Raw genomic sequence first — 24,557 nt, 5'->3', positions numbered from 1 at the left:
AGGCAATGCTTGCCATCTTTAGCTGACACACAGAGACTGGAAAGTCTTTTTCCCTACTTCAGCATAAAAGATTTAAAATTTTCCACTTACTACACCAAATGCTGTTCATGTGAAAAAGTAACCAACTGTGCTGTTTATTGTTTTAGTCAACAAAAGCTCTACAAGTATTAGATTTACCAAGTCATGCAAAAAAGAACTTTACTAAATAAAGGCAGGGTGTCCAAAGGAACTCACTATAGTTAAGGAAAAAGAATGTCATGCAGAAGGCATGCTGCAGAGAGAATGAGCTAGAGAAACACAACTGGAGTACTTCATCTCTTTTATAATACACAAGGAATACAGAGGGGAGAAAAAAGGGAACACATTTTTAACTAAAACAGTTGACAATTTTATTTTCACATTTCACAATACAAATGAAAATTGCTTTTTTTTTTTTTTTTGTCTCACTACTCCCCTGCAAAAACTATTCTCTCTTTGATAGGAAGGGGGAGCAAGTCTTCCTTGTCCTGCTGTGAGAAAACACCCAGAGTCACAGCACCATGATCTCCTGAAGTAGAACAAGTAATAGAAAATGAATAGAAAGAGGTTCCTGTCTCTCCTTATCTGTCTGGTCGAGTCATTCCTGGCCGAGTGGGCACCATCATGGGACGGGCAGGAGGTCTCATCATTGGGGGCCCAGGCATCATTGGCATGTGGCCTCCCATAGGTGGCCTCATTCCAGGAGCTGCAGGACAAAACAAAGAAAAGGGAAAAAAAAAGAGTCAGAAAATACTACCTATGAGCGAGCTTGATGGGACTTCAATTAAAGACAGAAAAGTAGCCCCCCCCCGCAAAATGCTGGAAGAAAGACATACTTGACAGAAGAAATGCAACAAATTTATCACATCTGTAAATTACTTAGACATTCTCAAACAAAGAACAAAGGTCAACACAAGAACCATATGGGAATCATGATCTAATGATAGTAAGGGGAAACTATTAATAGACTGCTTTCCAGAAACCACCAGGGACACTAGTTCCCTAAATTGACCTTTTCTCACTCAGGGAAATTCACAACTAAATTACATGTTACTCAGTCAGCATTTTTCATCAGTTCTATCCACCATATAACCAGGAGCTACTTCAGGAATGTACACAGGCACAGAGGACAATCTTACCACTAAGCGTTTGCTCGGAGCTGTAGGAAAGGTGAGCAGGAGACCCATGCTGAGAACCTGTTAGTAACCACACTTAGCTCAAGTCAAGAAAAATAGGCAATAATGTGATTTACAGCAATTAGTGCACACACAAAAATCTGATTTTTCTAATGCATGTTAGAAACTTAAGGAATTTTTTGAAGCATCCCATCAATATACCGGCCAAATAAATGAGCCAGGGAAGGGAGGGCAAGCGGAGGTGGAGGTTGAGAGGGTTATAGGCAGCTTCACAGAATTGGTAATATTCTACCTCCTCGGCTGAGTGGTGGGTTCACGGGTATTCATTTTATTATTATGCCTCATAATTTTCAGGTCTTCTTTTTAAATATCAAAATTTACATAATTACTTATTAAACCATTTTGATTAAAGGCTTGCAATAAATGGTTCATGAGAAAACTATATTCAAAGCCGAATACAGCCTTTTCACAAAAAGTAAAACACAAGTATATGCAAAGACACAACAGGTACAGAATTTTTTTAAGATCAATCTCAACAGTAACAGAGAATAATACTAAACGCCTAAGTATCTTATTAAGTAACCCCACCATAACATAACCTATATCCAGCATTTCCTAGAGGAAACTCATCAAGATCAAAGACTGAAAACGAGGCACCTGAAAAGTTGTTTACTTTGGTCTCCACAGTGCACTTAACTCTAATTAGGTGCCAACATTGGCAACTAATAGTCTGATTACTAGTAAGTAGTAAGTCTAAATTCCTTTTTTCAACTTTTTATTATGGAAATGTTCAAACATACACAAGAATAGAAAAAAAGAGTATAAAGAACATCCATGTACCCATCATCCAGCTTCAATAATTATTCACCCCTGGCCAACCTGCTATCCTATCCGAACCCGTTCTTATCCCTGCCCACCCCCCAACTACTTCATTATTTTCATTCAAATAATCTTGTTATTTTATCCTGGCTGAAAACAACAAAATTGTTGCAGAACTGGCAACACCAAGCCTGCAATCTCAAGTGTCAATCACAGGCTGAAGCTGAGTTCTAGAAGCCTTCTTCAGGTGTGTCATGCACGCACCAGTTCACCACATCCCTAACTCCTCTAAGAATTTGAATTTGTGACCCTGATTTAAGAAAGCAAAAGGAGCCATGTAAGTCACTTTGTAAGGCAGGAACTCTTGTCTAGACTCTCCTCACATCCCTCTAAACGACACCCACAGCAAGCACACTGAATGCTTCTGGCTAGGAAGCTACTCTAATACCTTTGTACCTTGTCTTACCAGTGGAGTTGGAGGCCACATTTGTTCTAATCACATAATTTATTCTGCAAATCAATAAAATGAGTATTAAAAAAAGAACTGTTTGGGGTGCCTGGGTGGCTCAGCTGGTTAAGTGGCTGCCTTTGGCTCGGGTTGTGAGTCCTACATCAGGCTCCCTGTTCAGCAGGGAGCCTGCTTCTCCCTCTGCCTGCCACTTCCCCTGCTTGTGCTTGCTCTCAACCCCCACTCTGTGTCAAATAAAGAAATAAAATCTTAAAAAAAAAAGAACTGTTTCCATGAAAACTAAGTAAATATTAAGAAAAAATTCAGGTAAACCATCCCAAAAAGTGCTCACAAATTTGGTAGGTAAGAGGATCATGAAAGACTGGAACTAGATTGCCTCACAAGGATTCTAACCTTGAAAGAAAATGAAACTAAAGTTAGTAAAGAATGCATTGGGGGGGGGGGGGGCCNGTTAAGTTCCTGCCTTCAGCTCAGGTCCTGATCCCAGGGTCCTGGGATCGAGCCCTGAGTTGGGCTCCCTGTTCATCAGGGAGTCTGTTTCTTCCTCTCCCTCTGCCTGCCACTCCCCATGCTTGTGCTCTCTCTGTCAAATAAAGAAATAAAATCTTTTTTTTTTACTTAAAGATTGTATTTGTTTATTTGACACAGATAGCGACAGAGCACAAGCAGGCGGAACAGCAGAGGGTGAGGGTGAGGGTGAGGGAGAAGTAGGCTCCCCTCCAAGCAGGAAGCCCGATGCAGGGCTCGATCCCAGGACCCGGGGATCATAACCTGAGCCGAAGGCAGATGCTTAACCATCTGAGCCACCCAGGCGCCCCTAAATAAATAAAATCTTTTAAAAAAATGCATTATGGATATGGTTTATTGGTTTAGGCAAGAAATAGATTGTGCTCCAATCAGCAGACTCATTTTCAAAGCAAAGGCCATCAGAAAAATCTGCAAATTAATGTATTTTCATGCTTATGTTAAAATAAAATGTTTGAGGTGTTTTTCCCCTTCCTGAATAAAAGACAAACTACAGCTAAGGCCTTTTTCATACAGTAATCTGGCCTACTTAACCAGCAAGATTAAAATCAGCAACAGGTGGTAGCTCTGCTTCAAATCAAAACTAAAAAAAGTAGCAGCAAGAGTACCCTCCCCTCTATCTCCCCTTGGGACAAACGCATCCACCTTTGTCTCCATTATAAATGGCCAAAAGTCAGGAGGAGGCAAGAAAGCGGCAGGGAGGGAGAAGAAGAAAAAAAAGGCAGTCTTATCCTGTTTTTAGTAGTACAAGGTCTCTGGGTATCATCCAATTACACTGATAAAACAAATATTTCTTTTTATCATTACAGATTTGCCAAATATATTTTGCTGCAATAATACATTTAGACAACGAATTAAGAATTCCATTTAAATGGAAAACGAAAACACAATGGAGCATTCTAAAAGGAAAGAGATTCAAACTTACCAGGTCCCACTGGCATCATCCCAGGAGGAGGAGGGCCCATCATTGGCATCATGGGAGGGCCCCCCATATGGGGCGCTGGCATCATACCAGGGCGAGGAGGACCCGCTGGAATAACGAACGGGGGCGGAGGTTAAGATATGCTTGCTTATTAATATTTTCTCTTCTATGAAACTAGGAGGGCCTCACGGGCCAGTCCAAGTTCTGGAACAACAGACTTCTTATGGTTTCTTTTAGAACAGCAGATCCACAAACATCAATATGCCACAAAACTAGTTACTTTATGCCCAAAAAACAAGAACAAGACTGTCTAGACAGAAGCATAGAATGAAGTTGGGTTCTCTGGGTTAAAAAAATTTCAGAAGTTTAATTTTTTTAAAAAGAGTATTATGCCTTCTGTAGAGCTCCTGTCAAAGTAAAGCCACAGGTACCTAATTTCAGATCTGCTTTTAAAAAAAATCAAAATCTTTAAAAGATTCTTTGGAAATATGAAATGAAGATGTGTATGCAGAGATATTCTTGACAGTATTGTTTACAACAATTTGGAACAACTTAAATGTCCAACAACATGAAAACAGTGAGGTTCATTATGGCACATTCATACTATAGACTGTTCTACTATTAAAAATAATGGCGTTGGGTGCTAGCCAGCCAAAATACACAGTAGGACAGAGAAGCTGCCGTGACCCAAGACTGGACCTGGCGGAAGCCCAAGAAGGGTTTGGTGGGCCAGTAATGGTCTACCTGCATTAGTGTGCAACTATGTAAACAGCCTACTTCTCCATGTTTATATCCAGGGTTACTTACAGGACCAAGTTTAGGTTTCTGAATTCAATTTCAATCTAAGCCCTTCCAGGAGAGCCATGGAACTTATGGCCTAGTTACTCACTATCCTTCTGTCATTCAGAAACAAAGAACCTTCACAGAGAGGAGCGGCCTTTGATCCATTCCACTTTCAGCTGTCCAATTCGTGTCCTTCCCAAGGTATATATATATGTATTGGTGTTAGGTGGGTTAGAAAATAGGAAGAATGACTGAAGAGTTTATCTACTACTTTAATCCTCCAGTGTTGGGTTCACAACAGTAAATAATTTAATGTACTCATCAATATATTAATATATTAGCTTATCTAATATAATAATAATGATTAGTTTCATATAGTAGCTCATCTAATCACAGGTACATTCTGACCTTTCCACTGAATTTGCCTCAGACCCACTTGGGATGTCACAAATATAATATCCAAGCAATAATGCAATCTAACTCTGAAGATATTTCAGAAAGGACTCCACTGAAGTTGTTTTCTTTCACCATCTATATATTCATTCAGTGAGCATTCAAAAGTCAACTGTGAGATAATCGAACAAAATCAAAGGATTATCTGCCCCCCCCCGAAGTTATGGCTATTAAGAAAAAAACTTTGTAAACTTACGGAGACTGGGGGGAGGTGGGATCATTGCCCCTGCAGGAGGAGGAGCAGAGAATGGAGTAGGAGGTATCTTTCCTTGTTGAAATGCAGCGGCTTTGGATAGAGTATGAGGAAAAAAAAAACCACACAGTGAATAAGAATTCAACAACCCATTTACTTAAATAAACCTTTGCTTTTAAATCCTTAACAGTCCCAATTATTTCACTTTATTTAAGATTACTACATCATGGCTTCTACAGTTTTTAAATCAACCATAGGTATTCACCAGCAAAAATTACAACTAATTGGTTTACTTATTGGGTTTTTTAACCTATTTTTATTTAGTCAGCATTTCTATGGCTGAATCATCTATGGGAGAATGGAATGAAGACCTTCCATCCATCCACCAATGTCTTACCAAAGAGACGCAGACATCTTTCATCTGTAGATGACGTTCACAAACAATATGAACCATTCACAGTTTTGTTTAAAAATGTGTGATACCTGCCCAAAGGCCAGGCTTTGTAAAACTTCACATCATTTTGGTTTAGCAGTTTTGAAATTAATGTACTGAGCTAAGAGACATGAAAGAGAAACAAAGATTTTAAAGCAAGAGACTGCCCTGAAGGAGATTATGATCTTAAAAAATTGTCCAATACAATCAACTTTTTTCTTTCAGACAATATGAGGCACAAATGAAAACAAAAGAAATTGAAGATAATTTACATGTGGCTTTATAAAGAAGTCACACGTAAATACTAAAATATATACTCACAGTTAAGCATACTGGAACTAAAATTAAGTAAATAAGTAATAAATAAAATTTAAAAATAAAAATAAAATGTAGACTCACAAAAGCTCTTCCTAAATATAACTCCTTTCCGATTCAGTGCAATCTACAGCCTAAGGACACCTACCTATCCCTATTCCACCCCCACCAGCGCAATGTACGTCAAATTACTCAAGTAAATCACTGCTAACTCCTAAAGAGCAGATCCAAAAAAATGACGTAGAAGTGGAGATTTATGCACAGCTAGCTACTCATATGCCTCTGAATACAGCCTGTGCTCTGTAGGGGATCATATCCCAACAAGGGCTTTTCCAATCAAAATGACACCTCCCACACCCTAAGCAGAAGGACAACTTGTAAAGACTAAAGAGGGAGTAGCTAAGCCATCAGCTCAACAGTGGACTCAAAGCCAACATAATCATGGACATCACGATCACATGGTGTGTCCCTGAGGGCTTGCCTTCTCTCTTCCAAAAGTCTTCCATCAAAAATATTTACTCATCCTAAATTCTTTTGCTGCATACAAAAAATAAATGAATACAATTCTAACCTTTAATGCCAAGAAATTTCTGACATCTTTTCAAATAGAAAAAAAAGATGACATCATAATGTATTTTTTCTTTTTTTTTTTCCTTTTTTTAAAAAAAGATTTTATTTATTTATTTGACAGAGAGAGGGCACTAGCAGGGGGAACGGCACAGGGAGAGGGAGAAGCAGACTCCCCACTGAGCAGGGAGCCTGATGTGGGGCTCGATCCCAGGACCCCAGGATCATGACCTGAGCCAAAGGCAGCTGCTTAACTGACTGAGCCACCCAGGCACCCCATACAATGTATTTTTTCAAATGAAATGGGACAATGTCTGAGATTTGCTTCTTAATAATCCAGGATGGAGAAAGGGAGAAGATGAAGGTATTTGGTGGCTCTCAACTAGGGGCAATTTTGACCCTCCTGGGGACATTTTTCGTTGTCACAACTAGGAAATGCTATTGGCATCTAGTGGGTAGATGCCAAGGCTACTGCTGAACATCTACAACGCACAGGGCAGCTCCACAACAAAGAACCATCCAGCCCAAATGTCAATAGTGCGAAGTTTGAGAACCTGGTGTAAACAAAACAAGACTGTTACACCTACGTGATGGAAATTAGGGGTGGGGGCCAGCCATGGGAGGTTCATTCATTAACCCATCTTTCCACTTTGTCTGATATTTTCCATATGCTTTGCTTTTTTCTTAAAACTGCAACACAATCAAAGCCCACATTTGCCTGCCAGCTCTGAATACAATAAATGAGAAAGGCCATGTTTAAAATACACCAGCATGATCTAACAGAAATGCAACATCTTCTGTCAGTGTCTTGAACTCAACTAGCCTAAACAAGTATTTCCCAAATTAAACAAAAAGAGGGGAGCCTGGGTGGCTCAGTTGGTTACACATCTGACTCTTGATCTCAGGGTCATGAGTTCAAGCCCTGCATTGGGCTCCATGAGCCCGCACAAAAAACAAAACAAAACAAAACAAAAAGAGTATGGTATGTCCAACAGAGGTCCAAAACATACTAAGATTACTTTGTCACATCCATCACTTCCTTCTTGACCGAGTGAGTATCTTTGTCAGAACTACAAAAATAAGAAATTCAAAGTCTTTCAAACTCTTTGAAGGTAAGTATAAACCCACCTCCACATTTTTCTATTATAAAAGGAAAATAGTCTAAAACCATGATCAGGGCGCCTGTGCGGCTCAGTTGGTTAAGCATCTGCCTTCGGATCGGGTCATGATCGCAGGGTCCTGGGACCGAGCCCCTGAGTCGGGCTCCCTGCTCAGTGGGGGAGCCTGCTTCTTCCTCTGCCTCTGCCCCTCCCCCTGCTCGTGCTGTCGGGCTCCCTGCTCAGTGGGGGAGCCTGCTTCTTCCTCTGCCTCTGCCCCTCCCCCTGCTCGTGCTGTCTAGTGTGCTCTCTTTCTCTCTCAAATAAATAAAATCTTTAAAAAATAAAATAAAAACAAAAACTATGATCACTACAAAGGAGGTTTCACATAAATTTGCTACGAAATCTGGTCCATGTCAATAGAGAAATATTAGGCAACATGTTCTTTTCTGCCCCACTTCCCAATCTAATCAATACCTGATTGCTCTAGCCTCAATAATATATATGTGTTCCTATATCCCCTGGGAAACCAACGACCTTCTAATTCTTTCGCTGAACACATCAGAATGCTCCTGTTTATCACTCAGAAGGAGCTGCTTTTGTGGAAAACAAGAGAGACAGAGATGAGAAAGAATGGGACCATTCTACCACATCAGAACAAGAGACTGAAACGTACTTGTTTTGTCGATCAGGCTCTGAGCCTGCTCTTCCATCCATTTCTGATAGTAGTCTTTCACATTCTCTTTGTGTTTCCTACCACTGCAGTGTGTCTTTCTCACAGATGGCTGTAAGACAAAAAGGTCCTATCAGTCATAGAAACAAGTTCTCCAAACTAGAAATTTCATAAAGCCTTTCCTTTATATAGGTAGCCTGGCTACCTTTAGCAGCTTTAGCTGGGTACTAAAGTATCATTTACAAACATTATCCAACAATGTACCGTGGTCATTTATCTATTATATTTATCATCTGAAACAGAGGTCAGCAAACTATGGCCCATAGGCCAGTCACCTGATTTTGTAAAACAACAGAATGGAACACAGCCACATTCACTTGTTCAGGTATTATCTATTTCTTTTCTCGACAAGTCATTGCAACAAAGACTATATGGTGCACAAATCTAAAAGAATTACAATCTGGCGCGTTAAGGAAAAGTTTGCAAACTACTGATTTGAACATAATGCCGTTTTAATGCTCTTTATTCTGCAGCAAAATAATATAGCTTACATACATTTAAATTATACTGTTTATGACAATATCTTCTTTTAAATGACTATGGGTCTAGAATACAGACTGTGAATCACATACCGACTTTTGTCTCTAGCCCGCTAATCCTTTTGTTCTTTAACAGCTTCACTGAGGTTTCACTGAGGTTAAAATTGACATAAGATAAACTCCACACATTTAACCATTTGTTTAAGTTAACATTTATTTAACACCTACTACATGCCAAACACCATGCTATGTACTTTACAAGCAGTGTCTCAATCATCATAATAACCACATGTGCACAGTATAACGGAATATTAATCAGAAAGAACCGATCTCTGATTCACACAACTACAGACGAATCTCAATAGCATGCTCAGGGCGCCTGAGTGGCTCAGTCGGTTATGCATCTGCCTCCAGTTCAGGTCATGATCTCGGAGTCCTGGGATTGAGCCCCACATAGGGCTCCCCGCTCAGCGGGGAGTATGTTTGTCTTTCTGCCCCTCCCCACCACTAGTGCTTGCTCTCTCTCAAATAATCTTTAAAAAAAAAAAAAAAAAAGCATGCTCAGCAAAAGAAATGAGATACACACAGAATATATTCTGTAAGATTCCATTACATGAAGTTTTAAAACCAGTTAATACTGATCTTTCATAATAAAAATCCGATCAGTTGGGGCTTAAGGGTGCAGGGGACGGACTGTAAAAAAAACACCAAGGAACTTTCTGGGGTGATGGAAATATTCTATATCTGATGTATACACCAAACTGTAATTATTTGCCAAATCAACCGACTGTACACTTAAAAAGTATGCATTTAATCAAAGTATAATTCAATAAAATTGGTTTAAAAATTCACAAGCTTATTATCTTCAATTTATGCTTAAAGACTCGTCTTAAAACACATAGCTGTTAAGTGGCAAACCGAGGCCTGGAGCCCAGCTCTTACTCAGATGTTCCTCGTGGCTGTTTAACTACCTCATACCAATACAACCTCTCTTCACAGAATTGCTTCAGTAGTAGCGGACATAACCAACATCACACGAATTGACCGTCTTTTCATGGTCTACATTTCAAAATAGTGTTCCCTGACTCCCCAGTGCTGATTATGTAACACAATGAGGCCTTAAGCCTAATAACAAAATCGTGCCTAAAAACGAGCAAAAACTCAAAAGTTGTGGCACTGAGGGGCGCCTGGGTGGCACAGCGGTTAAGCGTCTGCCTTCGGCTCAGGGCGTGATCCCGGCGTTATGGGATCGAGCCCCACATCAGGCTCTTCTGCTATGAGCCTGCTTCTTCCTCTCCCACTCCCCCTGCTTGTGTTCCCTCTCTCGCTGGCTGTCTCTATGTCTGTCAAATAAATAAATAAAATCTTTAAAAAAAAAAAAAAAAGTTGTGGCACTGAATGTTTACTGCATTTCAAAGTCCACCACAGGGAACTGCTTCAATCACTACGGAATTTTCCTACTTTCACAAACTATCATACTAGAACAACAGTATTACCAGCGTTCCTGACATTTCTCACAAAGAGACATTCGTTATAAAGAGATACTTTTCAGTTCTCTGAATACTGACATTAGCAAGATAAGCTATAAAAGGGTAGAAAAGCACTGCCTACTTGCTAACAGTGTCAGAAAATTATGATGAGGGGTTTGATCTAGAATGGGGGCTAGGATAAAAAACAAAAACAAAATTAAAAAGAACCGGGGCTCTACAGGCAAGCTACTTATAATACCGACTTATTGGAGGAGTCCCATCCAGGACAATCTATAGTAATGTTCAGAACTATTATTCCTTCAAGAGGGGCCAGCCTACTTACATGTTCCACAAATTAATACTGAACTACATCCGACTAGTGTCAGAATTCCAAACGAAGTGACCACACAGAAATCACTGGCTAGGGTTCTTGCAGCTACTATTCAAGATGACAAGATGATCAAGAGTTTCAGTTTAATCACATTTCTGCAGAGGCAGCCAAATACAAAGCTGTAGTTTTCAAGATGTGGCTCACAGGCATCTAAGAGTGTCTCAGACCCACCTTTCAGGCGGTCTGCAAGGTCAAGGTAGTTTCATAATAATACAAAGACATTACGTTCCTTTTCCATGTATTGACATTTGTACGGATGATACCGAACTTCTGGCACTTTAGAATGAAGCAAGACAATGGCAACCCAATGCATTAGGGATCGTTGTATTTTTCAACACTATGTGCTCAGACGGAAAAAAAATAAAAAAAAACACAGTTTCACTGAGACTGTCCTTGATCAAGCAGTAAAATTATTTTTTTTAAAGATTTTATTTATTTATTTATTTGACAGAGAGAGACAGCCAGCGAGAGAGGGAACACAAGCAGCGGGAGTGGGAGAGGAAGCAGCAGGCTCCCAGCGGAGGAGCCTGATGTGGGGCTCGATCCCAGAACACCAGGATCACGCCCTGAGCCGAAGGCAGACGCTTAACTGCTGTGCCACCCAGGCGCCTCCAAGCAGTAAAATTATTAATTCCATTAAATCTCAACTCTTGAGTTCACATCTTTTTAATATTCTGGGTGAAAAATGGGATGTACAAAGTACTTCAGTGGCATGCCAAAATATGATGCTATTTCAAAGAAAAGCAGGAATGCAAATGGTTCAAGTTGCAAGCTCTACCAGCTGCCTCTTTGATGGAACATCATTTTTACTTGACAGAATAACTGAGAAACAAACTGGAGATTCAGACTTCTCAGAAATAAATGAAGTGAGCCTGTCACTTCAAAGGAAGCAATTGGTAGTATTTATTGCCAAGGATAATATTTGAGCTTTCAAATAAAACTCAGAATTTTAGAAAACCTCATCTACTACCATGAGCTTGTCAGCTTCCCAATACTTAAAAGCCATTTCTGATTAGATTGTGACATTAAGAGTCAGATGCTTAAATGACTGAGCCACCTAGGCACCCCAAGATCAGTGAATTCTGATGGAACAGAGTATGAAAAGTTTGATATAGTTTCAGATTCCACACTGCAACTAGTTTGGATTCAGTAATATAAATTATTAAAGAATATCCACAATTATCTAAAAAGCCTAGTAAAGGACCCTACTTTTTTTTTAACTCCTTATCCATGCGAGCCTGGATTCTTCATATAATTCAACCAAAACATAGTGCAACAAATTTAATGCAGAAGAATACAGCTGTCTTCCATTAAGTCAGACGTTACAGAAGTTTGCAAAAAGGTTAAAGCAATGCCGCTCTTCACACTAATTTTTTTCAAATAGCTATTTTTCACTTTTAAAATGTTATTTGTATCATAAGTAAAAAGTTTGTTAATGTTACTTTCAAATGAATCAGTATTTTTTAAATTTTAAGTTTTAATTTCAAATACAGTAAATATTAGTAGCTAAACTAATACAACCAACGTAACTAGTTTTTTTAATAACCCAGTAATTTTTAAAAGAAAGGGACCATAAGACAAAAAAGTCTGAGAGGTGCTGGCAGAGAAGCCCGGGAGTTAGACTGCTTAAGCTAATCTTCTAACTCTGTACAACTTATTGGTTTAGTAACACCTAGTCAGTCATTTATCCATACTCTGCCTCAGTTTCCTCCTCTGTAAAATGGAGATAATACTAATCTTATAGGCTTATCATGAGCATTAAACTTAAAATGATACATGCAAAGCATCTGTAACACTGCCTGACACAAAGTAAACATTCAATCTCAGTTGTTACTGTTTGACAATTTTTAATCAAATCAAAGTACAGTACTCAGTTCCAAATTTAGGCATTTCTTTCCAGTTTAATCAAACACTTGAGTGCCTTGTCCCAATCAAATATTTGAACTTCAGGACACGTCCCTGAAATTTTTACTTGTCATATAAATTTCTTGCACCTTCAATTCTGCTAAAGCATTATTATTTTGGGTCTCAACTGAAAACACTAACTGCTGGAAGACCAATTACTACAAATTATGAAAACAGTTACAGGAAGGATGGGGGGGAAAGAAATACAGATTATTTTCTCCAAGCAGGAGCACTTAAACCACAACAGGATGAAAAGCACAAATTTACAGCTAAACAAAAATCTAATTTATTACGCACAAAGTGTTTTCAAACTGAAAAGAGACACTACTTACAGAGTCATGGGTGAGATACGTGTCGCAGTAGTCACAATAAAACCTGGAAAGAGGTGGAAAACAAAGAAAAAGAGAAGACGACAACCAGTTAACAGATGCCCATCCACCGAAGTGCTGTTCAATGAAGACAAATTATAAAAAGATTTATTCACGATGCCAAGACATCACAAAGCGACCTGACACAAACCAGGGTTTTTTTGTCGCCTTGCGCGGAGTCGACCTACAGACACTGCAAGAGGTCAGTATCTAGAACTCCCGGGCTCCCTCCCCCACACCCTCTCGCTTCCCCGGAAACTTCAAGAGCTAGAACCCTCTCTGCACTCCCCCACTGGGCCACAGTTAGCGACTGCGACCGCGAACTCCCACAGATTCGGAGTCCCACTCACTTAGGCATGTTGCTCTGCAGGCCGTTGGCCACTCCGTCCCGCGCCGCCCGGAAATGACGCACACAGTAAGCGCCGACGCCGCGGAACTGATGACCCTACCCAGTCATCCAATCCGCTGGCCGCTCTGCGACGGCCTTAGCCGCGACGGTGGCCGAGCGAAGGTTGGGGCTTTTCTCTTTCCCCCCTTTCCTCTGGCAAGGCGGAAGGGGATGTACGAAGGGTCCCTGCGAGGTTCAATCCACGCTCCTGCAATATTGATTGTTGATGCTACCGGAAGCATGTTGTACGTTCTTTCGACAACTTTCTAAGCATAGCTGGTTGTGTGCCAAGCATTGCTATAAATACTGAGAAGTCAGCAGTGAACAAAACAAAGATCCCTGCCCTCATGAAGTAGGCAGTAAGAGTTGGGAAAAACAAGTAACAAAGTCAATATGTAGTCCTGTGGAGTCAGATGCTGGGGGCGTGGGGATGGGCGAGTGAAGCAGGAAAGAGAGTTCAATTTTAAATAAGACGGAGAAAGCTTGCTGAGAAGGTGACAACTGAGAGATAATAGGTTTCTTAAAGCCAGATGCAAACGGTTTTAAGTAGCGTCTGTTTTCTGAGTCTCATTAAGCTTAGGAGACGGTAGACTCCCCACTTTCGAATGCCATCTCCCGCGTCATCACTGTGCTGCCTGAGCCGGTTACTTAATCTTTCTGGGCCTCCATTTCCTTATCTGGAAAATATGGATAATAACTCTCATTTGTGGGGCTTAAGGAAGAATTAAATGTGAAAATGCTTGTAAAATGTGTAGTGCAATGTTTGTACATACGAAGCCCTCCGCATATGGCAGTTACATTTACATAAGGGGAAATCGATACTAGTATCTTGTCCACAGATCTAACCTGTTCAGCAACAAGGCCAAACGGGTCCCAGTCTGGTCTGTCAGACTCCAAAATGGCCCGACCTCTCTCAGAAAAGGGAAATAAATGTTGGAAAAGGAGAGGAAGAGTTTTTGATTATTCTCCATATTCTCTGATGGTGGAGTTGCAACCAAGATAATAATTGCTACTTTATTTGAATATTTACTACGTTCTAGGTGATACGAATGCATTAATTTGATCTATTCAACAATCCTATTATTCACATTTTGAGGTGCTTGGCTGGTTCAGTTGGTAGGGCATGCAACTCTCCATCTCCAGGTTGTGAGTTACAGCCCCACCTTGGGAGTAGAGATTACCTAAAAATAAAACCTTTTTTAAAAATACTTTAAAAAAATCCTATTATTCACATTTCAAATGAGGAAACTAGTTTTAACAAGGTTACGTGTACCACAAAGATTACTTCCTGGTCTTAAAAGAAAAGTTAACTGCACGATGAAATTATCAGGCTTTCATCACTCTAACAGTGGTAAATCTTAGCATTATTAATGGTGGAATGATCATATTCTGTGTTTCCTGCTAGGATGCCAACATTAAATAGACTCATCAACTATGACCTATTCTTACCAAAAATGTTTCAATTGGATCTAACCAAGTTTATAGGATAGGCAAGAGGATCAAACTAAAGTAAAGCAAAAGGCAGCAAACAATTTCAGAAGGTGGGATGTTCTACAGGACAAATGGCCTCTTTCCTTCACCAAGTCAAAAAAAGGTGTCATTCTAGATTTAAATATTTTTAAGAGAAATACAGAAAGTAACAATTAGACATAGAATATGGTTCAGGGTTAGATCCTAGTTTGGACAAACCAGCTCTAAAGGACATTTTGCGGAAAATATCTGGGCCTTAATGTCCCAGTTCTAGAAACCTATCTTTGTGTAGGCACCCTGAGTTGATTCTTCTCAAAGGCGATAGATTTGTCGACTATGTTTTTTTTTCCCCCTGATTTCCCTCTGTGCCGATGTTGGGCCTGCTTTACCCTCATATCCATTCCTCACCTTTCCCTTGCTCTTTTCAGTATGGTAATGGGGGAATGATGCCATAAAGGCCATGTTTCTTGGACTCCTATGCTGGTTGGCTTCCAGGCTGAATTGCTGGTCAACATCTAAGGGAGGCATTTCTGGAAATTGGAGAGATTGAGGAAATAGGCAGATTATCCCCACCTCCACATCACGCTTAACCTCGGGCTGTCTCCTCCCACCTACCTGGCTCCAACTTCTAGCAGATGATCCTAGGCCCTGGGCTCTGGTAACAAGATGTCCTTCTTCTGTCTCTCTAGTGTGAGGGTGGCAGTAGCTTCTTGCTATTGCTCATCTCTGGGCTACTTTGCTTCTCTCTTTTTCAATTTTTATCTCTACTAACACCTATGTAAACCAATTCTCTGAGTTAAATTCCTTCTGTTTTAAAGACTTAGAATTGTCTGTTTTCCAGGATTCAGAGAGTGACTTTAATTCCAAGTTCCCAAGGATATCTCCCCTGAGTCTTGTCTATGGGCCCTATTATCTGTAAAGCAGTGCTTTTCACACTTTTCCTCTCAGTGTCCCAAGCAACTGAGAGAGTTCATTTTTTACCCTCATTCCCCTAGGTCTTGGGTGAAAATTCCAAGTGACTACCTGAGCTTGAAATCCCCTTGAACTCCTATATATCTTAAAAACTCACAATGTTTGCCATCTACTTTATAAATAACATTTATATTTTTCGATTTCTCTTAAGGTATTTTAAACTTCAAATGTATTTTGTTTCTTTATTTTTGAATAAGTAATAAGTACACATGGTGCAAAATTAGAAAAGAACAAAAGTATGTTTCCATACACACACACCCTTACCAGTTTCTTGCATATCCTTCCAGAGATAGACCACACATATGCAAACATAAACGTACGTTTCCTGATTCTATTTCCCAATACTGCACAGTATTTTATTGCATAGATGTACCTCAATATATTAACCAGGCTTCTATTGATGAACAGTTCAATTGTTTCCTGTCTTTTGCTAAGACAATGATGCTGAAGCATGCAGTTAATTGGCACGTATATTTGGAGGATGGATTTCTAGAACTGAAATTCTAGGTTAAAGAGCTTTGCATCTATCATTTTGAAAAATATTGCAAAATTTCCCTCTATTGTGATTGTATTGTGAGTGCTTTTTCATCTTTTAATCTAGCAAGTTAAAAGTGTCATTGTATTATAATTTTTATTTTTTTTATGAAAAAAGGTGAGCATTTTTTTCATACGTTTAAGAGCCTTAAAGAATCTGGGGCATGTGGGTGGCTCAGTTGGTGGAGTGTGCATCTCTTGATCTCAGGGTTGTGAGTTTGATACCCACATTGGGTGTAGAGATTACTTAAAAATAAAAAAAAAAACTTAAAAAAAAAAGAACGGGGTGCCTGGTTGACTCAGTTGGTTAAGCATCTGCCTTCAGCTCAGGTCATGATCTCAGGGTCCTGGGATTGAGCCCCACATCGGGCTCCCTGCTCAACAGGGAGTTGGCTTCTCCTTCTCCTTTTACACCTCTCCCTGATCATGCTCGAGCTTCTTTCTCTCTCTCAAATACATAAATAAAATCTTTAATAAAAAAAAGGAAGAATTATCTTAGTTATATGTGACGAAACCAACTCTAACTAGCTTTGGCAAATAGTTCCCTACAGAGGCCCAGAAATCTGGGACATCTCAGGGTAGATTTATCTCCAGGTATGGTCTCAAAAAATGTTGTTACTTGGTCTCTTTGTCTCTCCATCTCTCATCTCATCTCTGCTTGTCCGCTTCTCTTTGCACATTGTCTCTCTCATATTGCAACCTGGCTTCCTCCATGCAACCAGGAAAGATAGCCTCAAATATCTCCAAAATACCATTCTTCTAGCACCATAATGCCAAATGTAGGGAGGGGCCTGAATGGCCAGACTTGGGATAAGGATGGGTGGGAAATTGTAAAAACAGTCCCGCTGAAACTTCAGGGAGTGAGGGAGGAGTACCCAAGAGGTGGTGGGTGGTGGGTAGTGTTTTCAAGGAAGAAATACAGAAAGCATCCCGGACCAGAAATGGTGTGTATAGCAGCTACCGTTGGTCATACCTAACCCAGTTTGCAAAACCAACTCAAAGGAAATGACCAGTTTAAGGTGGTAATTTCCATTGTAACCACCAGGGGACTTGAGTCCTTAGTGCCTTTGTAACCTACACTTCCCTTCCTCTCTCCCTCATCTTTCCCCAATGCTAAGGCACAGAAAGTAATATTCAGTTATTTAATATTTATTCAATAAATGTCTGCTGACCACCCAGTTGGTGTTCAGGTCAGTGTTGGTCACCAATAGTGGGAAAATGACTAAACATACTGTACCCACCATCAAGTTTAGTGCACACAGTAAGCATTTAAACAAAGAGCTATAGAGCATTATATAGTAAGGACTATAAGACAACTTCATCAAGAAGAAGTATCATGTAGTAGTAATAAGCACAACTTCCAGATCCAAAATGCCTGTGTTTGAATCCCAGTACCACAAGCTATTGCTTGGACCTTGGGGAAGTTGCTTAACCTCTTTCTGTCTTAGCTTCCTCATCTGTAAAAGGGGGACAATAATAATGCCTACTTCATGGGGTCATGGTTGCAAGGACTGAATAAGATAATTCTTCCTTTTTAAAGATTTTATCTATTTATTTGTCAGAGAGAGAGAGCACAAGCAGGGGGAGCGGCAGGCAGAGGGAGAAGCAGGCTCCCCGCTGAGGAAGGAACCAATGCGGGACTTCATCCCAGCACTCAAGCCGAAGGCAGACGCTTAACCAGCTGAGCCACCCAGGCGTCCCAAGATAACTCTTATAAGGCACTTAGCACATGGTTAGCCGTGCAGTAATTGGCAAAGAGTGTTGGCACTGTCAATAATGACTCACTATTAAAAACCCAGGTCTCTTGAATTCCACACACATCCAGGAATCCTTCCAGGCCTCCTCAGGGCCACAGAACAGATGAGCTGTGGAACTCAGAGTCATTTTCTGTCTCCCTTCCAATAAGAAACTTCAGCCCCACTTTGCAGCCATCAGTGGCTGCTGATTCTTCTAGCTACTAAGCACCCTTGAAATCCACCATTCTTTTCCCTTCCCAGACCTCAGGGCCCCAAAATGTGGGGGAGAGGCTGAATCCCAAGTGGACTTGCCTCTGCACTTTGAGCTGTACTTCCAGTTTGGAGAGGGCTGATCTGTTGATAGATGCCTCACTGGGGAGAATCACACACTGTGGCTTTATCCCCTAGCTCTTCTTTTTGAACTGAGACCTTGCTGCCATGAAGTAGACTCAGAAGGCTAAAACTTGATCCTTCTATTTGGAAACAACAACAGGACATAGGGCACCAGCTTTAGAAGTTCACACCAGGTCTCCCAGGTGGGTGTAAACATAGCTGTGGCTGAGAACTCATGACTATGGCTGGTGAGAGGAAGGGAAGTCCTTCTGAGGACCTCACCCAATCTTTAACCCACTCTGCCCTGCAAGCAAGATCAGTTGAGAAGTGACCTAGCTGCTGCTTTCCAAGGGCAGTGCCTGGAGGCAAGGCTATCGCCACCTAGTCTGGGCAACACTAGGACCTCAGTGAGGAGGCCCATCTGACACCTTCCGGATGGCAGCAGACCTATTCGCGTTTGTCCAGCTGAATGGGTAAAGAATGATTATTCATTAGTTCTGCCGGGATTGTCTTGTCTTCCTCACAGTAAACAGAGGGTTCACAGCTGCAAATAGAAAAGGCCAAAGTCCCAGGATCTGGGAAGCAAGTTCTTTTTTAGAAACTCTTTATTAATCTGACGCTGTTGGATCAACACGTCATGGTATCAGGAGGAAACCTGGTCAGGCACTAATCAACAAGGCAGAAGAACAGGTTTGGCAGGGTGGTTCTGAGTAACTCTTTACTGAAAAGGAGTTATTACTCACTCTTGGAAGGTCTTCTTTTAGATGTAATATTTTCTCTCCGAGCCCATTTTATTAGCACAGGAAGCTTTCACCCTGACTCTAGGGGTGCGAACTTGGAAAGCTGGAAACAGAAACATAAGTGGCTTTTTCATGGCTTAATACTTTAATAGGATCTGAGGTCATGGTTGAATGACGTGCGCAAGTGCACGTACACGTGCGCGTGCGTGCGCGCGCGCGCGCGAACACACACACACACACACACACACACACACACACACACACACACACACACACACACACACACACACACACACTGTTCTGCCCCAGGGCATGTGGTCTTTAGTGACTGGCTTTCCCTGCAGAAAAGGGAAACACGTTTATAAAGCACCGACTTTGTGTCAGCACTGACAGTCTGCTTTCATTGTGTTATCTGATGGGATTTGATTTTGAGGGTTTTTTACTGATAAGGAAACCAAGACCCAAAGAGGTGACATAATCTGAACAAAATTGCATAGTCAATACACGGCAAAGACAGGACTTGAACCCAAATTACCAGATTCCAGAGCTTAAGTTCTTCCTGTTGAACACACTGCTTGTACATATGAAACTTTTGAAATCATGGCCTGGGTGTAACCTGTTCCCAGTAATTCTTTTACTGCAATTGATAAGCCTGAGTTTTTCAAATAAGTACGTCAAAGCACCAATAGGTAGCAAGGCCTCCCACATACAAGGGACAACGCCATGAAAAGTCGAATCCTATTGAAAGCAATTTATACTTCAAATAATATACATGACTTTTAATAAAGATGTTGGGGATAAAAAGCACCTACAAAACTATCAACTCAATTAAAAAGTACAAACGAGAGGCACCTGGCTGACTCAGTCAGTAGAGCATGTGACTCTTGATCTTGGGGTTGGGAGTTCAAGCCCCACGTTAGGTGTAGAGCTTACTTCAAAAGTAATAATAATAAAAAATAAATCTTGGGGCACCTGGGTGGCTCAGTCAGTTAAGCCTCTGACTTCAGCTGAGGTCATGATGTCAGGGTCCTGGGATCAAGTCCCACATTGGGCTCGGTGCTCAGCGGGGAGCCTATTTCTCTCTCTCCCTCTGCTCCTCCCCCACTTGTGTGTGTGCCCACTCTCTCTCTCTCAAATAAAAAAATAAATAAATAAAAAATCTTTAAAAAAATAAATCTTAATGAAAAGGAAATATAAATGTCCACTAAACACACATCCTCAGTATGAATTCAAACTAAAAGTCACTGATTTATTTATTATTTATTGGATTGGTAAAAATCCAAAAGATTGAGAACACTTAGATTAGCCATAAATGTGGGTAAATAGGAGCCATCATACATTTTCAGTACTGGACTAATTCCTATTGAGGGCAATTTGGTCATGTCTACCAAAATAACATATGTATATACCCTTTGACTCAGCAACTTCATTTCTAGGAATCTATTTTACTGTTACAGTTGCAGGTGTGCAAAATGATGTATATATAAGGTTTTTCCCTGAAGCGGTGCTTGAAAGAAACAGCAAAATTCTGAAAAGTTAAATGTCCATCAATAAGGGCCTGGTTAAATAAATTATGGGACATCTGTACAGTGGAACACCATGCAGCTGTAGAAAAGAATGAGAAATATCTTAGTGTACTGATTGGAAAACTCTCCAAGACATATTATTGATTGAAAAAAAGCAAGACTGGGGCACCGGGGTGGCTCAGTCAGTTAAGTGTCTACCTTCAGCTCAGGTCATGATCCCAGGGTCCTGGGATCGAGTCCCACATCAGGCTCCTTGCTCAGGTCTTCCCCCTGCTGTGCTCTCTCTCTCTCCCTGTCAAATAAATAAAATCTTTTAAAAAAATCAATAAGAAAAGTTACATCTCTTGGATGTCCTTTAAAACCTTTCATTTGCTCACCACAAAAATCTGTTTGGCTTCTGGCTTTCTGAGTTTAAAGAAGAAAGCTTTGTTCATTTGATTCCAGCACTCATGTAAAGTACTTGGGATTCACAACCTGGAGGTAGGCAGACATTTCTTTGGACATAGACAGCAAATAAGCATTTAAAATATTGATAAGTTAGACTTCATCAGAATTTAAAACTTCTGCTGATGACAAGACACAGTTAAGAAAATGAATAGGAGGGGCGCCTGGGTGGCTCAGTCGTTGGGCGTCTGCCTTCGGCTCAGGGCATGATCCCAGGGTCCTGGGATCGAGCCCCGCATTGGGATCCCTGCTCAGCGGGAAGCCTGCTTCTTCCTCTCCCACTCCCCCTGCTTGTGTTCCCTCTCTCTCACTGACTCTCTCTCTGTCAAATAAATAAAATAAAATCTTTTTTAAAAAAAAAGAAAATGAATAGGAAAGCCATGGACTGAGACACTATATATTCACAAAACATTTATTTCACAAATGATTTGCATCTGAAATGTATTCTAATTTTTTTTAAGATTTTATTTATTTATTCAAGAGAGAGAGGAAAAGAAAAAGAGAGCGGGGGAAGACCAGAGGAGCCTAACTTGGGTCTTGATCTCAGGACCCTGAGATCCTGACCTGAGCCGAAATCAAAAGTCGGATGCTTAGCCGACTGAACCAACCAGGCGCCCTGAAATATACTTTTAAAAATCGATTAGAGGGGCACCTGGGTGGCTCAGTCAGTTAGACATCCGCCTTCGGCCCAGGTCATGATCCCAGGGTCCTGGGATCAAGCCCCACATCAGTCTCCTTGCTCAGCGAGGAGCCTGCTTCTCCCTCTCCTTCTGCCTGCCGTTCCTCCTGCTTGTGCTCTCTCTCTCTTCCTGTCAAATAAATAAAATCTTTTTAAAAAATCAATAAGGGCCCCACAATATGTAATGAGCAAAAGACTTAGACACTTACAAAAGAAAATGTACAAAAGGCAAATAAACCCATGAAAAACTGTTGAAAAATGTCATGCATTAGGGAAATGTAAATTAAAATTGCAATGCGATACCATACCAAACTCACTATAATGGCTAAAATTAAAAAGATAGAAAATACCAAACCTTGGCAAGGGTGTAGCAACTAGAATACTCATTTGTTGCTGGCAGTAGTGAAAAATGGTACAACTGCTTTGGGAAAATGTTTGGCAGTTTCTTACAAAGTAAATACACACCTACCCTATGACTCAAGAATTTCACTCTTAAGCAATCACCCAAGGGAAATGAAACATATGTCCTTTCAAAGACTTGTACAAAAATGTTCAAAGAAGTTTTTTTTCATAATAACCTCAAGCTGGAAACAACCCCAATGTGCATCCCAGTAGAATGGTTAAACGAATTCGTACAATAGAAAGTTAGTCAACCACAAAAAGGAACAAACTACCGAGAAACACAACAATGGGAATGAACTTCCTAGATAAAAACATTATGCTGAACCAAAGAAGCCAGACACAAAAGAGTGCACACAGTTTGTTTTGTTTTTAATTATATGAAGATCTAGAACAGGAAAATCTAATTTATGGTGGAATAAAATGAAAAAAATTGGTTGTGTCTGAGGGTATGGAATTGCTGAGGCAATGAAGACGATGAAAGTATTCTGTATTTTGGCAGGATGCAGGCCTCATAAATGCAGGCATTTGTCAAAGCTCTAAAATTGTGCACTTAAAATGTGTGCATCTCACTGTCCACCCCCCCAAAAAATCTGCAAATAGCTATTGACCTATACTTGGTAGATTAAGCTTGAAGAAATGAGAAAATATGCTGAGGGTAATGGGAGCCAGTTTTCTCACAGTTGGATAAAGGGAGTTACAAAGAAGGGGGTAGATACCATGTGATGCTGGGTTAGAATTGGAGGTATCAATATGAACTTGTAGTTTTATGTAAAGTTTCTGGCTTTGTCCACTGAAAGAGCCTAGAGAAACAATGACATACCAGTTGCAATGAGCATAAATAGCAACCTGATCCCGGTTCCTAAACACCATTTTCCAACAAGGGGAACCAGGGTGTCTTGGAGAACAGACTTCTGCAAAGAAAGAACAAGATGAACCTGAAATATCTTCCTGTGCCAGAAAGTAGGAAAGTGCTCAACAAATTCTGGGGATTTATCAGAAGAACACAGGAGGGGCACCTGGGTGGCTCAGTCGGTTAATGGGCCCACTCTTGATTTCATTCAGGTCATGATTTCAGGGTCCTGGGATCGAGCCCCGTGTGGGGCTCCATGCTCAGCATGGAGTCTGCTTGAGATTCTCTCTCTCCCTCTCTCTGCCCCTCCCCTGTTGCTCACTCTTTCTCTCTCTCTCTCTCTTAAATAAATAAATCTTAAAAAAAAAAAAAACAACAACGCAGGAACCAGCCTGCAGGGGCTCCCGCCAGCCAAATCTGGGATAATCTGAGCATCAGAAATAAATAGTGATGTTAGTGGATTACAATCCATTGAATCAAATAAGAATCCATGAGTCTATTCTGAAATTCACAAATATTTACTTATTTTTTTTAAGTACGCTCCATGTCCAACATGGGGCTTAAACTCATGACCTTGAGATTAAGAGTCGCATGCTCTACCGCTGAGCCAGCCAGGTGCCCCTGAAATAAACAAACAAATGAATAGGTAAATAATGATGAAGAAGGAGGCGATCTTCCTTAAAACAGAATCATTTCTGCTAATATAGAAGGAATGGTGAAGTTGGAAAATCATCACGGATATGGAAACTTGAGATTTAAAGTGTGATCAGGAAAATTCTCGAAGTATCTCCTCACAAATTACTTTTCAGCTATAAAGGGGAGACTAATAAGTTTACAGTGGAGAGATCTGGCATCTTCCACCTTAACCCAGTGATCAAAATAAATATTATTCATCTTGAGACAGAGCAGTTTCGTGTACCTCCTGAAATCTTATTATATTCCTATCAAAACACATAATCTGAATGTAAGGTTGAAGGAACATCAGCCAAACAAAAAATTATTTTATTCTACAGATGAAAAGCTGCACTTTTCAAAAGGTCAAGAAAGGAAAAGTAAGGCTGAGGAACTGTTCCAGATTAGAGGATACTAAGCACACCAAATAAATGCAAAGTATGATTCTGAACCGGACATTAGACTGAGAACCAAAACAGGTGTAATGGATAATATCTGGACAAATATTTTGAATGTGGACTATATTAGTTTCCTATCCCTGCTGTCACAAATTACCACAAACTTGGTGCAATAAATAACACACATTTATTCTCTTACAGTTCTGAAGACCAGAAGTCTGAAATTAGTTTCCTGGGGCTGAAATCAAGGTGTTGGCAAGGTCATGATCCCTCGGTAGTGGTAAAGCACACAACGTCTCCAACTTACTTTTGAATCAGAAATGGGGCAAGATGTGAAC

The 24,557-nt window shown here is 40.5% G+C and overlaps 1 protein-coding gene across 1 annotated transcript; it reads right to left on the bottom strand.

The window, feature by feature from the left end:
- Positions 1 to 307: 307 nt before the first annotated feature.
- SNRPC (small nuclear ribonucleoprotein polypeptide C) lies at positions 308 to 13,578 on the bottom strand. The gene is made up of 6 exons (XM_002914302.4): positions 13,426 to 13,578; positions 13,040 to 13,082; positions 8,407 to 8,515; positions 5,322 to 5,411; positions 3,893 to 3,997; positions 308 to 724 (listed from the first exon to the last, which is right to left on the bottom strand). The coding sequence occupies exons 1-6, from the start codon at positions 13,431 to 13,433 to the stop codon at positions 600 to 602; spliced, it is 480 nt and encodes a 159-aa protein (XP_002914348.1). The 5' UTR covers positions 13,434 to 13,578; the 3' UTR covers positions 308 to 599.
- Between the last annotated feature and the right edge of the window lie 10,979 nt (positions 13,579 to 24,557).

This window comes from Ailuropoda melanoleuca, chromosome 5, assembly GCF_002007445.2.
Source record: "Ailuropoda melanoleuca isolate Jingjing chromosome 5, ASM200744v2, whole genome shotgun sequence".
Lineage (NCBI taxonomy): Eukaryota > Metazoa > Chordata > Mammalia > Carnivora > Ursidae > Ailuropoda > Ailuropoda melanoleuca.
This window is presented reverse-complemented; position numbering and strand designations above follow the sequence as displayed.

Bases quoted from the DNA above. Each gene is read 5' to 3' on its own strand.
- SNRPC (XM_002914302.4), bottom strand. The intron at 5,412-8,406 runs GTACGTTTCAGT...CTCTATCCAAAG, and splicing joins GAGCCTGATCGACAAAACAA to CCGCTGCATTTCAACAAGGA. The intron at 725-3,892 runs GTAAGTTTGAAT...TTTGTCCTGCAG, and splicing joins GATGATGCCAGTGGGACCTG to CTCCTGGAATGAGGCCACCT.